Here is a 16,363-nt window from a genome sequence, read left to right as displayed (position 1 = left end):
CACAAAAAGCATTTCACACGCGCCGCACCCGCGTCACCCACAGTGGCAGCCAGAAAACCAGCCCAACCAGCCCGAAGCGATCCCATTTCCCTTTCACAGTCAGTCGCCTGTCGTCGCTGGAAACTGTCGCACGTAATGAAATTTGCGGCCAGCGCGTTTTACGCGTTTTAATTGATTGTAAATATCAGCACTGCCACAGCCAGTAACTCAGTTTTTAACCAAAAACCATTGCGAAAATTGAAAGCGCAGTGTCGATGGCAGGAGCTGAGCTACAAAGAGGGAATGGTCAAAAGATATCCTCCTTTTGGGTAGCAATTGTGTCGCAGCGAGAGCATGGTTCCCACCTTGCGGCTACGGTAATCAATTGCCACATATCAAGGAGTTCAACAAGGGAAGCTTCGTCGTTGAAATGAAAGCTAAATGCATTGCTATCAGTAAACTTAAAATATGTTGTGTAGAAATTTAAAGGATTAGATATAAATCTAGTTAGAATAGCACATTCATTTACGGATTTCAAGCCGACTACTGGCTGATTGCCTATGTTCAATGTGTGCACCCCATTTATATTTCAAGCCATTTATTTGGTCGTTTTAAAATGTTGCCACTCGCAGCCATTCAATTTGCTGGCCATAAACCATAGAACAACCTTCACAAACCCAAAGTGCAGCAATCCATTGTGCCAGACTGAAAGACCAAAAGAGCGCAGCCAGAGTCAGCAAATACATCTTGATACGGGCAGCTTGCCAGACAAAATGCAAACTGGGCAAAACAATGTGCGAGGGAAAACTGCCTCCGCCTTCGAGCGAGCCCCTTCTCTCACTTTCCCCTCACATCATCTGATTTTTTATGCGCTGCTTGCGTTCTGGCCACTCTTCGCCAGAATATTTATGCCCACGAGAGCGAAATGGATGCAGGCAGTTCATTGGTCAGTATAGATATTTATTGTACACAAATGTCAGAGCGAATTGGCATAATTATTGGCGTAATTATCGTCGAACCCAACTCAGATGCGTTCTACGCCTGTCTGCACTCATAGACGAATTTCTCGGCGACCAGTGTAATTTATAGGACAAGTTAGCTGCCCCAGATATGTTTATGTATGTAAATTGTATCTGCGCCACGACATCTAAGTGCGGAGTGGCCTAGAGACTACGCACTTTCGGTGGCCCTCGTAGCCATTCAGGTTGATGGCTGCTCATCAGCGCCTCGGCCTCGTCATCATCATCATTAATAATGTGGGCAAAAGCCGCTCAGATGCCCCATCCGACCGTTGCGTAGCTTCCATTCAATTATCCCGCTGCGATTGCGGGCCAGTTCAGTTCCGCTCCGCTCAGAAGTTTGCGCAATTTGCATAAATCGGATCTCATCCCCATACCTTTACTATCGTCCGTCCTAAATCCGCGGACGCCGTTTTATTACAGTGAATAGAGCGAAATTCGGGACTTTCACTTGATTGCATTGATTTGGCCTTTGCGCACTTCACCCGCCTCATCCATACAAACACCAAAACCAACCCACCCACCAACATCCCGCTGCTCGACTGTGCGAATGGCCTCCCTGCCGGCAATTAAATTCAAAGCATTCCTCCGCACAGCTCAGCTCCTGCTGCAACAATGAACCAGCGCATTTGGCATTTGCCATTTTCGCATTTTCCGATTTCCACATGCGTGCGACTCTCGTATGCGAAAAACACTTTGCGGTTCGGCCCGGCTAAAGCATTTCGACTGCCTTTTGTCGGATTGAATGTTTTGGGTTCGGGCCACACAGCTCGTTGGGCTCAGACCGATTCTGGCTGGGATTGCTTGCATAAAATATGCATAGGAAAGTTGACATGCAGGCGGCGGGCAGCCATTTCACATTCACATGTCCACATTCCGTCCTGTGGTCAGGAAATAAGATTTGATTGTTCGTTGTTATTGATTTCGCTTTGTTTTTCAGCTCAAGGGACTATTACAACTTGGATGCTTGGTCTCTCGCCAACATAAGCCTTGGAATAACAATGTTAAAACTGTGGATGGGACTAGACTGTAGTGAAGCCTTTGTTAAGCTGAATACAGAACGAGGATGAAAACCAATAAATGATCCCAAATTCAAAGTTTCAAACCCCGAAGCAATGCAGCATGTTATTTTATGAATATAGAATATATATATATAAGTATAGTATTTGACACTATCGAAAAAACCCATTCTGGTTCAGATACTTAGATATACTGGTAGATACATTGGTTGCATAATCATCGTATTTAGATCAGCAAACCCATCTTAAATTGTTCGCGCACATCTCTTTGTGTTTTCCCACACAATATCCAGCCAAGCACAACATTTGGCTAGTTCCATTTATTACCAAAGGGCGAAACATGGACTGTCCGCCCTAAAGATTATGGCAATAACAATGGCATCGGAGGAGAGAAACAAACAATAACTGAAAACGCATTAAAGCTAAGGCCCGAAGAATGGACAACGCTAATTGCGGGCCACAATAAAAGCGGCTGAATGGGGGAGTTGGGGCAAAGAGTTTTTGATGTTAGTGGAGCAGACAGTAAAAAGACGGAGAAAATAACGAGAAAAAGCAAACAATCCCAAGCAGCTTTGGCCTTAACTTTAACTCAGACAACAACCGAAAATAGTTGGAGTAGCATGACTTGTCCCATGTTTTTCCCCCTTCCGATCTCTGCGATTTTTGGTCTTAATGTGTGGCGGCGTTGAAAATTGTATAAAAATAAGCGAGTTGCAGCAACAAAGCAGCAGCCACACTAGCAACACCATCAGCGGCACAAAAAATCTGCGACAGCCATTGCGAAACCGTGAGAACCATTTATGGGAGCTGCAGTTTGCTGTTGCAAAGGAAAAATGCAAGAAAAACTTGCCACAAATGCTGGAAAATGCAATCTGGCAGAGGGTGGGGGAGCTCACATATGGCCTGCTGTGGCACACATGTGCCACTTCCCCTCCCGCTCCTCCTCCTTCCACACCACCACCTCCTTCCCCACCACCTCATCCAATAAATCATCCAGCGCATTTGTCGCCCTGCAAACTTTTCAATTCGCATTTTTGGCTGTAGTCTTTTACTGTTGCACTGTTGTTTGTTGCTGCTCCTGCTGCAGGCAGTCGAAACGCAAAAAATTGTACAATTAAATTATTTACAATTTGCCAGGGCCAGATGCTGGATGCTGGATGCTGGACAGGGCCATGCCACGCAGCAAGTGGCACATTTTTAATTTGATTAAATAACGAAAACAACGCACGGCGAATGAGAAATGTCTCCTGCAGGCGAAGGGATACTGAATTGCACTCCGGGAGAGCTCAGAGCCCTAATTTAGGTAATTGAGTTGGAAAATATACGTAGTTGTGAGTTGTGGCGAGGAAAACAAGAGCTCTAATATCGAACGTATTGAAATCCATTGCACAACGCACAACCAAGCCCCGAAGTTAGACGGACGCTTCGGAAAATAGTTAATTAAAATTAGACAAGTGCTTGGGAAATGTGGCAGACTGCGATGAAAATTCGCATAAAGGTGCCGTCCGTCGACGGCGTCGTGCAATTTCACTAATTAAAAATGCATGATTCAGAAATAAGAACAACTGCAAACTGCAACAAATATCTCTGTCTACTGCCCTGACAATTCTAGGCGAGAGAGCAACCCACATTTCGGTTTCTTTCTATGCAATTTGCGTATGGCTGCCAAGAAATAAAAAGGTGTACAGAAAAACGAGCAATTTGAAGAAAACCCAACAGCCGGGCCCAAAAACAAAGGAAAAGGTGCTCCTCCTCTGCGCACTCCGTCGCTCGATTGCATGGCTGGGCAAAGTTGTTTGTTTTTCCCTCCCGGTTTCCAGTTTTCATTTTTCATAAATTAATTAACTGCATCACGACTTTGGACGCGACTGCAACTGCGATTTTGACTCAGACCCAGACTCTGAGTGCGACTTTCGTCATGGAAATAATGAGCCAAAGTTAATTAGAGACGCTGGAAAATATCAAAAAATATATATACTTGCGAAACAATGGCAACTCTGGCCTTGCACTACTCCCTGCCCTGAAAGTGCATACGATTGTGTCGCTGACTGTACCTACCACACAGAGATTATATACTCAATATTTCATTAATGAATAATTGCAATTATGACCGGCTTGCAGATTTATGCGATGATGACTCGCATTAATCACAAAAGGCAATCGAGTTCAATATTATTTAACTCGTTTTGTATGTATGTACATATTAAATATTGAAAATTCAGCGCAAATTCATGGTGATGTACTGTTTTAAAGTATGGTTACAAACAAGAATCCCCTCTTGTGAAACCAAACCTATCCCAACAATACATAAGTTATATCTCATCTCATCTTATAGCCACAATAATAAAATACAGTCTTCCCTATTTAAAGGCAATTAAGCTACATATATCGATAAGGCTGTCGAGATTTGTGTTCAATTCATTTCCAAGCCAACCGAGTTGACATTTCTTGGCTATTTATACGCCGCGCTGAGCTGGCGTTTCGTTGGCTCGTTTTCCTGCTCGCCACTTGATTTGCATTGCGCTTCAAATTTATTCACATCTGCGCGGCTGTTGAAAAAATCGCATAAATCATGCTAATCTATAACTATCGATCAAAGGCAACCAGCAACAACGACAAGCGACAGCCTCAGTCTCTCTGTCGGCGCCGCACAAAAGTGTCTTGGGAATTTATTGCCCGAATCCTTGTGATGGCGCGCGGAAAGGAAAAGAAAATCTCGGCGAGTGTGCAGAATTCGCATTTGCATTTACACAATATCTATTCAGCCATATTGTGTAAAAGCCCAAAAGTGCGCAATTACTCACGAGCTCCGCGATCGGCGAAGGGATTCCACACCAGGTAGCCAAATCTCTGCCAGAAACACACTACCCCCACTCCATTTTGGCTTAATTTGCTTCTTTGTGTGCTTGGCTGCTGCTGCTTTTGCTATAAATTGTCGCGTCTAAACATATTTCTGGCCTTTTTGCCAATTTTCGACGGCACATCATGTAACGAGCCCCTTCCGCACACCTCGCTGCACTCCGGCCGGCTGTCGCCTTATCTGCACCTGTCTCGGCCCCTCAAATCTTGGTGGGATAAAAATAATATTCAACGACGACCAAAGACTTATAATTAAATCGATGCCTGGGCAACTGAAAACCCGCTGCAAATCAACTTCAGCCGGGCTGAACGAACTGAAAAAGACAAATGACGGCTTTGCCTGCCCAACACGTGCTGGGGGAGTTGGGCTCCCTCGCCCCCTCCAATCTTCTGGCCAAGATCTCTCAAGTGGCAAGCCTCTCATCGCATCGCATCTTAACTCAACTCAACTCAACTCAACTTGAGAAGCAACGACGATGCTGCGGATTTGCGTGACAGCCTTTTCTGGATTGTTGTTGGCGGCTAATGTCGTTGAATAATAGTTTTTAATGGCTGTTGACTGTTATTAAATAAATAAGCAGCTATTTAGTGTCTGCTTATCTAGCTCTTTGTTTAAAGCCGCTCATAGCTGACTACTTTGACTGCAGCAAATAAGTCAGTGGAATAAAGAGGCTGCAGTTCAATATCTTCGCTCTTTGGCAATCTTGAATAAATCCAAAATCAAGACCAGCGCAATAATTGCTGTCGCCGTACTTTGATAAATATTGATTAAACAATATTTGAATGCAACTATTATCGCATCATTTACGTCAATTGAACCCTCCGCAATTCACATAAATTTTTTTGTCCAGCCAGAGAAGAGATTCGCTTCGGGGTATTTGCGCTGAGCAATTGCTATCAAAACATTTCCCTTGATTAAAGCACACACACAATGCGCTGCTGTCCTCGATTTGTGGTTAATTTCGTACCGGTAAATATTTAAATATTTATTTTTATATGCCATCTTTTTGCGACTGGTTTAACCTGTCGTCCCGCGGGGCGAGTGAGTTGCTATGCTGGTCCTGAATGTCCGTTTCTCCGCTCAGCATTCACATATGATATGTTCGAATTTTGTTAGTGTGGGCAATGAAAACAATTTATAAAGAGGTGTATTTTATTTGTTTTTGTTTTTTGTTTTTATAGCTCATATCTGGGAGCCGTAATGATTGTTTAATAGCCGGTGCCTTACTTCGCCTCGTTTTTATGGCCCTGTGTATAAATGTGTATCTCTACACATACATATTTCCCCGACTCCCGCGCCGACTTTTCACTCACTGCCCCCCATTTCATCTACCTTAAATGCGTGACATGGCGCGTATTTAATTGTAATTTGCATACAAAATTCACGCGTTAATGTGTAATTTTTTCATTAATGTTTGCCCTGCCCGCGATGCCCTTCGTTTGCCCTCCCATCGCAGTTGTGTATTGATTTTGTGCGAATTGAAAAAGAGTTCCATAAATATTTAAGATGTCAGAGCTCAATGGTGTGCATAAAAGCGTTTATATTACGGGTTTGCCCACTTTGATTGGACGTCGCAGGGAGTGGAGTGGCTTCAAAGAGATTGCTTTCTTTTTACATACCCACACATGAAATCTTTAAACATATATACTTATATAAACTATATATGCAGGTGCGCCAGTCTTAATGGTGCATTTCTAAAATACCTTAGGCTTAAGTCCACTTAGCTTACCTTTCCTTGCATAATCAGCCTTATTGTGAGTGTCACCGATGGATCCTCGTGTTTGATGGACGCACCGCCCGCACTGCTGCTCGTGTTATTGTCTTCCATGGTATCTATTTTGCTGGCTTTGTCTTAACGCGGTTTGGATGAAAGTGTATGTGGATCTGACCGAACTCGGCGGTCTGTATCGCAGCAGTTGTTGTCTTTGCGGGCTCACTTGCGATTATGTTGTGGGATTTGTAAATATAACTTTGCTATGCGAGTATATCAATCATAAATGAGCGATACACGTACTAAACATATAGATATTTTGGCTACTTTGCTTGCGTATGCGTATTGTATGTTTCTCTAGATAAAATTAAATTGGTGGTGTCTTTTGCTAGTCGTACTACGTTGTTGGCTTAAGCTCGCTGCGTTCTGACTGCTGCCCGTATCTTCGAAGTTCTTATTCAAATGCAACAAATAATCACGGCTACGGAAATATTTCTTGTATTTACGCGTTCAGAGCTTTCGTATATTTATTGTTGAGCAAGAATACTGTTGCTTAGCTGATGCATTTAGAGATGTATATTTGTTGGGTGCCTAAGCTGCAAAGAGAGAGAAGATTATTGAAACGGTTAGTTTGGCACGCATAAATCATTTTGGGCATTTCTAAAGTGTAATTGCCATTAAGAAATTTTTAATTTTCCACTCGGCCCAATAAATCACGAAATTAGTCAAATTAGTTTATGCACACAGTGCCAGCAATGCATTTAATCACATTCCCATGCAGAGTTCACGACTTCCGGCACTTTTGGCCGAGCTGAACAACGACAATGCGAACGGGACAGAGGTCCCCCAGCCGGACTCGTTCATCATCCACATTTTTCTGGCGGAGAGTTGGCCCCTGTCCTGGGCCTGTTTGTAATTTTGATATGAAATTCTTCATGTTTTTGTTCTCTTGTTTTTCTGACTTTTTTTTTGAACCTGCGCCAAGTTTTTCCGCATATTCCAAACGCTGCGCCCCATATGGGTGTGTACTCGAGATTCAGATATATACATATTGTACATATAATATTGATGTACTCCCGCTGCCGTCGCTGGGACATTTCTTACGCTTGAAATCACTTCATATGCAATTTAGTACAGATACTCGTACTCGTACAAATTTTCGACGGCTCCCTCCCCTCCCCTGTCCACGAATTCCCAGCATAACTCGATGTACCCCGTGTTCACATGCACACGAGTATGGATATGTACGGATATGTACGATGTTGCCGGCAACATCGGCATCAGGCAAAAATGATTCCCGGGGGGCACAAGAAATATTTGCGCAGCGACCAACGCGATGACTACCAAAAGCTTCCTGTCATTTCCCTTGGCTCCACTCCTCACTCCCTGCACCACACATCCCCATACCCATGCCCATCCCCATCAGGGATGCCTGATGGCAGAGTTGTTTATGAAATTATGCGCACTAATTCCCCATGTAACGGTGGCTCAGCTCAGCTCACCTAGACGGAAAGAGGAATACCATTCTGGAGCTCGGACTCCCCACCGAAAATGCGCATAATTTGTCCGAGTTCGCTGCACTTAACTTTTGCCAGGATAACTGGCAAAATAGAAAAAGCTGCTCCAGGGCCACGCCCAATTTGAATGTTCAGAGGTAATTCTCCTCCTATCCGAAAGTCCAGCCTAAGTGGTTATTAATGCCAGACCAACTGCGATGCTGCCTATGCAAATGAGTAGAAGTTTGATGAACGATACACCACGTAGCTCTATTCTTCCACTCTGGAATTTTGCTCTATATGCGGTCCAAACAACCAGCGTGATTTTGGAATATGATTGAATCCGTGTGGAAACAGTCCCGGGAAAAGGATAGCTACCTGTCTTTTTTGTCATGGTTTTCTTCCTGCACAATATCCACACAGTTTTTTTTTAGCTTATCATCACTCCTGACATCCCCCAAGTTGCTAAAATGGCCGACTTACTAAAGTCATTTAGTTCCATTCCTATTGAAAAACGTTTCCGACCTTATAAAGCACATATGTACATATGATCTTGAGCAGGATACATATCTCCCTCTGTCTATTCGTTTTAATGTAATGTAAAATGTCTTATATGTTATAAGTTCTAAAAAAGCAAAAAGTGAGATCCTTTAAATCGAGAGTGGCTTGCATGTATAATTACTAGGCTTATATCTTCTTACCAGACATCTGCCCGCATCAAAGATGAAAGCATATTAGAAATTACATTGCTAGCTGCGTCCTGCCTAACTGAGCTGGGAGTATGTAAATTGCACCCCAGGTATGACAATAGAGCCACCATTGGAAACCAGTCGTTTTCCCTCCCACTCCATTCCGGCCGCCGAACAAACCCATGTTAATATCTATTGCTCGACTCCGGGGAACGCCCGCAGCGATGTCTTAAGGTTGCACACCGGGGAATACCGCAGTTGAAGGTCGGAGGCGGAGGAGAAGGAGTTACGCAGCAGGAGCCGGCAGGACAACAACAATGACAGTTCTGGTTTCACACAATGGGGGATTCTATGGGAGAAGGATTAGGAGAGAGAACCGCGAGCGTCCGAGTGCCAAGTGCAATAAAAAAATTGGTTTCGCTGCAAGAAATGTGCATTCTTGGCATTGGCCAGACAGGATGGGCTGAGAAAAATGAAGATGCCTCAACAAAACGCTATTCTTCCGACCCATCCAACTCGTTTCCGTCTCTCAACTCATTATCAATCATACGCACTGTGTGACAGACAGACGAACTCTGGCTACGACTCCGACTCCATTCCCACTTTTTAATGACTTTTTCTTGGCGGAGAAGGAGCCGTACACTAGCATAACTAGTTTTCTTTTAATTAACTCGACATAAAAATGCCAATGTCTGTAATGGCAACCAAACCAGTTTGCTTTCTAATTTTCATTGGCTTTCCACACACACACACACACGCACACCGAGGACGTCAGAGATGGTAAATGTGGCTTGGCTGTGTGAAAAGATTTCTAATTTCCTGCAAGACAAAAACAAAGCCACAAATCACAAAAGAATCTGCTCATCCGTCCTCTGCTCTTGTTGTTCACCCCAGCCAACTTCATCAGAGTTGGCAAATAGGAGTAACGCAGACATAACTTTGGCTTCTAACTCATTTACATTTCATTTCAATTCAACTTAATTCAAAATTCTGACAAGCGGGCAGCGAGTTATGGTTTAATATTCCGAAGGACAATCGCCGTAGTCGACTTCAGGTCTCCCCAACCGGGAGAGCTCTCCTAGGCACCTTTCAGCCAGTTTTTCAATTCAATTTTGGGCCATCTCGAAAATAGAAAACAAATACACAGATACAGACACAATAAATGCTAAATGCTGAACGTGACACACACATGTCTCAAAAGTGCTGTCATGTGCTCGGCGATGAGTTGGGAAAAACGGAAAAGCGGAGTGGAAGAGCGACTTTGTTGACGCCGTTGACTTTATACGTCAATTTCATCGCCGTCGTGAGGAGTTTTCGTTTCGTTTATGGCAGCCAAGGGAAAATGAGAGGAGGCACTGTGGCAGGCACCCGGGGTTTGGGCTGCAAGCAAACATCAACAGCAGGCGGAGGAGGCTGTTACTCGGCGCGGAGGCTTTCACCCCGGCTGTCTCTCCTAGTCACCAGACCTGGCTTCCATGTCAAGTTGTCGTTGCCGCCGACGTCGTTGTTGTGGCCAAGTCAACCGCATCATCATCGTCATCGCCGCCGTCATCTGCCTTTAACAACATTTTCGTTACACTGCTCTTGGCTGACTATATGTTTTCGCTATTCTGCAAAAATGTTGCCATTTAAAAACTCCTGGAATATGGTTTATTTACCTAATTGTCATTTAAAGCTTTCACAAGGCATTACAAAAAGTAATATCCGACTTGTTCTTAATGGGTAGCATATACATAAGCTCATTTCCATGACTTGAAGTATACGTAGGAATATGTAGGATTGCATGAAAAAATAAAGCCCAGCACTTTCGAAAATCATTTCGGCGCACCGAAGGCTACACGCCTTTAAAAGCCGACATCTCCTGTATACAGAATTAATTTTTCAAATTAATTATGCACATGTGCAGTTGTCCTAGCAAAGGGGCTGGAGTTGTGGACGGGGTGGGTATATCTGTGGAAAGGATGAAGGTAGAGTAGCCTGGGGGCTGCGACAGCAAAGAGAAAACTCATTAAATTGCATAATTATGTGTACACACACGGCCTGAACCACATGCCAAAACTTGTGTCGTCTCCTGTAATAATATTAATATTTATAACGTAAAATACTCAAACAAACTTTGCAGTCGAAAGTGGTCAAGGGTTTTAGGATAGCTCGACGTTCTTGGGCCCGAGTTCTGGGTCTCTTGCTTTGGTCCCTTGGCTGCACTTAATAACATTTCGGTCATGATTCCCGCTTCTCGTCAGGTCGTCATAATTTGATTTATGATGCGGTGGATGCCACTCACACGCAGTCCCAGGAACTTTAAACATTTCCCACTTGCCACTTGAAGGGTTTCCTCTCGAAAGGCTGGTTCCTTATTTCCTTTTTGCCCTACTCAAAGTGGCATTCTTCTTTGCTACGTAACCCAACCAACGCGGAGCAGCAAGTGTTGCAGAAATATTTAATTACCCGAGAACAGAGTTTAGGGGAAAATTATAGCATACTTTCGTGGATTCGATACGGTCGCTCGGAAAGGGGGAAGCAAATGGCGAGTGCCATATTAATTTGTGTCAAATAAGTAAAACGCAATTAAACGCACATGTCATCGCGTGGGCAAATGGGCAATAACCATGCGGAGAAATGGGTGGAACATGGGCGCCAAGTGGGTGGAAAGTGGGTGGCAGCCAGCATCCGTAGCCAACCACACAATCGATACACAAACAAAGCGGCCCCACTCCGGGAATAACAACTATAACCATAACCAGAAAGCGAACGAATTGCCCGGGAATCCCTTAATATGATGACCTATTAAAATTACTCTATGCCATAACCATAGAGCCCCCACTCACCAGAAAAAGCAATCTTTTTCCGTGCCTATTACAGCATTTCTATGTGTATTGTATAGTTTTCTATTCCAGAAAGGATTCCCCCTTGCTACTCCATTAATGGTAAAATGATATTCTCCGCTAGTCAGTGCGCCATGATAAAGCAATTATTGGCCATCAACATGGAGCAGCCGCTGGATCCAAAAAGCCAGCAATGAGTACGTGAGTCGTGAGTGGGTTACGGCTTTGATTGTCACGTGGCTGTCACTTCCACTCACGCAAATCCCCCAATTTAATTTCCAATTACTTTGGCTTATGACCGGTCCCTTTACAATCTGTTGCCTAAGCTTCTGCCTTCATGTTGGGCAAAGGATTTGCATATTTAGGAGAAACAGTCCCTCATGTCGATTCCCTTTTAATGACTAAGACTAAACTGCTGGATTAATAAATAGAGCTGCACGAGTAAAATAAACATGTTCAATCAGAGTGCCAAAGAGTGCATTTCATGAGTTGAGTTTTGACTTGATTGTGTCAAATACAAAACAGTCTCCGGAGGCTAGAACATCCGGTGACCTACATAGTTGAAATAGCCACCCACTTGGGTGTGTGTATTTCTTGGCTGCTGCTCGCTTCAAAGGCTGCTGTTTGTTATTATGATTCTTGACCCGGTCGGTCATCAGTTTGGGACAGTCTAATTAAATGTCACTTCGCATTGCCTGACGTCTAGGTATCCAAATACTTTGAATGTGCGAGGGGGGCTTGCTTCTGGCTGTGTCACATATATCATCGTTTTGTCTTCCTTTTTGACAAAGCCATGTCCACATCACCGTCATCATCATCCACACGAGGATGTATGATAAAGGATGCTGAGATGTGCTGATGCCAGGCAGAATGAAAAAGTTAAAACAGGGCAGGGAAACCTGTGCCAACATTTTTGTCACTCCTGTCATTGTTTGTTGCATTGTCTCTCTGTGTATCCACTCCACCTCCCCACTTCTCCATTCATGTGTGTGGCTGTGACATAATCCTTAATCCTTCTACTTTATTGTGCATTTACGTTTCCATTCCGCCAGTCGGTCCAAATCATATCCAGCTCGAGCTCCTCGTTTCGACATCAAAATCCCCCCGATAGCTCTTTGTTGTGGCTGCCCGGCCACACGCACAGTGTCAGCAAAAAGTTTAACAACAGGCTGTGCGCTCGGCATCCTGATAATAACTTTAATGAGGCCACTCATGCCGCCAAACTGTCCGAATGCATGTTTAAATTTGACTTTCGGACGGATTTAGAGAGCGGTTCATCATTTTAGGGGTAGTTAACTGAGAACTATTTGCCATTTGAATGCTTGTGTGCGGAAATGAAGGAATGCTTACTGAGGGAGTTTTCCCAAATGTGGTAATTCTTAATTACGTACGGGTTGTTATGGTTAAGGCAAAAATAGTTGTTTGATTTAATTGTGGCGTAATTTTGTTTGGTACACGATTTGAAACAATAAGTGAAGGTTTTGCTACACCCATAAATTTTCTATCCAACATCGAAATTATGTAAAATATTTTATGAATTGTGGGCACTGCTAATCATATTAATGGGTTATTTAGTAAGAAATTGAACATCTTTCATCTTTCTTTTCTGTATTCCATTAAATTATCCGTAAAGTTTCCTGCCGATTCCTATTTACCCCCGATGCATTTCATCACCTTTGCGCCGTGAGGAATCATCCATTTGCACAGCTCTCATTTTGCTCCTCATTTATTTGCCCTAACGCGGTCAATCACACCATGTTCGCCATGGCTTTCTGCAAATTATCCGCTGTGTTCCGTTCTATTCTGTTCCGTTGTCGCTGCTTGTCGCCTGCGAGGCACTAAGTATCTGCCAGATACATTTTCTTTGGCTGCAGATTCACGCTCTGCACCCTGCACTAATTACGAAGTGCAAATCCCCCCCACAGCTCCATCCTTCTTTTCCTCAGTGCAACGAATTCTCGCGTCTCATAAATTAAGTAGGCCACCCATAGACAAGTGAATACGGACGCCACCTAGCTTTTGCTGCAGCTCAGCGTGCTTAGGTCCAAGATGGAGGCGCATCTTTATTAACGCCGTCGACGTCAACGGGGCGAAACATTACAAATGTTGCCTCGCAAAAAAGAACAGAAAAAGAAGACGCACACGCACGGGGAAGCAGCATATGGACTTGCACCTGTGTGGCATGTACACCTGTCTTGAGACATCGTCATCGTCTGCTTGAAGAAATCTTATTAAAAACAAGAGGAGAAAACTAGAAAAATAGGGAGAAAAAACAAGCGACTGAAAAATATGGCCCAGGCCATGTTTGTTTCTATCTTTGTTTGTTTTGTTGCAGTAGCGGAAGGCACCGTTGCAAGTCGCATAAATTACAGGCACCACCCTCCGCCCCAAGCCACCCCCCTGGGCGCCTTCACTCTTCAGGGGGCATTCGCCTTTTTAGCACCCAAAGATGATTATGCCAAAGCATGAAATGCGATTTGGCGTGCCATCATCATCATTATCGTCCATCTTCATCATCATCGCCAGACACAGCCATCAAAGGCGGCGTTAATTTCTTAAACAAGATTTGTTTCCCATTGAATACAACAAAGTCTCTCTCAGCCATTTCTATCTGGGTGAAGTGTTATGGAGATAGAATTCGAGTTGGCACAGAAAATGATTTAAAAATTCCATCGAGAACGATGAATACGTTTAGATAATTCGCAAAGAAAATGTCGAGAATTGAAAAATAATTACATTAAATATAAGTAGACTCAATACTGCTCAGATCCTCACAGATAACATGCACTATATGTTCATTAAAGTGCCCATTTCAATTGACCCTAAATTTAAGTTCAATTGAAATGTAATCGCAATGCAACCACAAGTAGCCCTCCAGTAATTTTAAGTCTGGGATTTCGAAACCAATTAAGGCTAAGAGGGAACCCCTTCAGGCCTGGCCATTAATTAGCTAATTGAATATAACTGACCGATCTCGTTATCCTTTCGCTAATTAGAAGCGGATGTGCAGGATGTTGCTGCTGCAATCGTTGCAACGCCGAGGGGAAAACGGGAAAATATTTTTGGAAAAAGCCCAGCTCATGTCGTCTGAATCCCTTTTCTCCCACTCGCTCTTTGATATATCCACACACACCTTTGGTAACAAATATTGTCGGTCAAATGTCAACGGATACAATCTGAGAGGCGTGGCGATTTCAACTTTTTCGACTGGTATTAGCTTACATGGTAACTGACGTAAAAGTTGGCCATTGAAGGGGTAGTGACCGAAGGGGAGCTTTTCGCTCTCGGCTTTTATGCAACAGTGCACTTCGAAAAGTATCTGACAGTGCAAGTCTAAGCCACCCATTCACTGGGTGCCTAGTATGGTTTCGCAACAACAATAGCAACTAGAACATGAACCCAGTCAGCATATGAAAGTCGCTTTAAAGGGCATTAAAATTCATTTAGGTTGCCCCCACACCCCAGCACCCGCACAAAACGCCCCAGGGAACTGGGAACGGGAAAACAGACGGGGAAACGATAAGGTTACCGCATCGATATTGAAATTTTTGCTACAGATTTAACTAATAATGCAGTTAAATCCTGTCAGACCAGACCATACCATACCAGACCATCTTGGAACGGAGCAGTAAGTAAAGCAATCACACGCTTCATAAGCCAAGGCAGACGCGACTTTGTGTCCCGAAGAAGTAGAAGGAGTAGGGGGTGGGAGGTTTAGCCCACCCGACTGGTTTAGTGGGGATTGGAGGAGCATCGAAGGTGGGGGATACAACAAACACAATTGAATAAGCGAGGCAATCAATCAAAATACAAAATCTATTAAGGAGCAGGAAGACGCAGACATTCGCCCGAAGGAAGTTTTCCGATGTCAGACACAGTGGGACAAAGTCAAAAAATAAGCAACCAAAATTGTGGTGAAAATACGAACTACTTATGCAAAAAAATATTCATATCAATTCATTGAGAAGAACATAAATGTTGTTTCGAGATAGCGTTAAAATATATTTTTAATGTTTATAGTAGAAAAATATACTTTTCTATGTATTGATTTCGTTGAAAACATTAATTGATATCAATTTAAATGGTAATTTCTTTATTAGAAATTAAAAGAATTTCCATGTTAGGCCATTTGGTCCATGGTTACATCCGACTCCAACTAACTATAACCCCTAATGAGCTTTGCGCTTTGCAGGCGGACCGAAACTCAATTCCAATTATAGAGCGTTAGAAAATCTCTTCCGTTCATTTTAATAAAACGTCGGGGCTAATTTAAAAATGTTACAGCTCCGAGTAAGTAAATGACATAAATTAATAATTTCATCGCTTTTGTGCCCAAAGAGGGAAGTGGAGCGCTCTGAAATGAAGTCTGAAACAAAGTGCTTTCCATTTTAATTTATTAATTTAATGATGGGCCAATGGCAAGGGCGGCTGGCTGTCGATGCCGTCGAGAGGAGAAAGAAATTGCCCTGCCAGAGCAAATTTTGAATTTTTAATTCAATAAAGCGACAAAAATGTTTCCCACTTCGCATTGCAGAAAGCTCTTCTCCTCTTCCAGAAGGGCGTCACAGGCGGGGCAAGGATCTGAACCAGGAGCTCGGATATTTAGCGCGACAGTCGTTGAGGCCATAAAATTGAAGGCGGGCCAAAAAGTTTTCCTCCCAGCTATTTTTAGACACAAAATATGGGCAGTACATTAAATTTTCCGGGCGCTGTGTGCCGGGCGGAATATGTGAGGGACGATTTCGGGCGGAGGCCAGGACAAACG

At 43.6% G+C, this 16,363-nt stretch overlaps 1 protein-coding gene and 1 long non-coding RNA gene across 22 annotated transcripts in view; one reads left to right on the top strand and one right to left on the bottom strand.

Annotated features, from left to right (window-relative positions):
• Window positions 1-16,363, bottom strand: part of LOC6739671 (poly(rC)-binding protein 3) — an 87,890-nt gene that overhangs the window by 18,282 nt on the left and 53,245 nt on the right. For all 21 annotated transcript variants that reach the window (XM_039294296.2, XM_039294297.2, XM_016174374.3 and 18 more), the window contains one exon: window positions 6,607-7,184. In XM_039294296.2, the coding sequence (XP_039150230.1) occupies window positions 6,607-6,705 (99 nt within the window). In that variant the 5' untranslated portion in view covers window positions 6,706-7,184. The remainder of the gene's footprint in view (window positions 1-6,606; window positions 7,185-16,363) is intronic.
• Window positions 81-2,110, top strand: LOC120284839. Its single transcript, XR_005544089.1, has 2 exons — window positions 81-177; window positions 1,939-2,110. It is a non-coding gene; the product is annotated as an uncharacterized LOC120284839 (long non-coding RNA).

The sequence above is a fragment of the Drosophila simulans genome, chromosome 3L, assembly GCF_016746395.2.
Source record: "Drosophila simulans strain w501 chromosome 3L, Prin_Dsim_3.1, whole genome shotgun sequence".
Classification (NCBI taxonomy): Eukaryota; Metazoa; Arthropoda; class Insecta; order Diptera; family Drosophilidae; genus Drosophila; species Drosophila simulans.
Note: the sequence above shows the minus strand (reverse complement) of the source record. Positions and strands in the feature narration are given on the sequence as shown.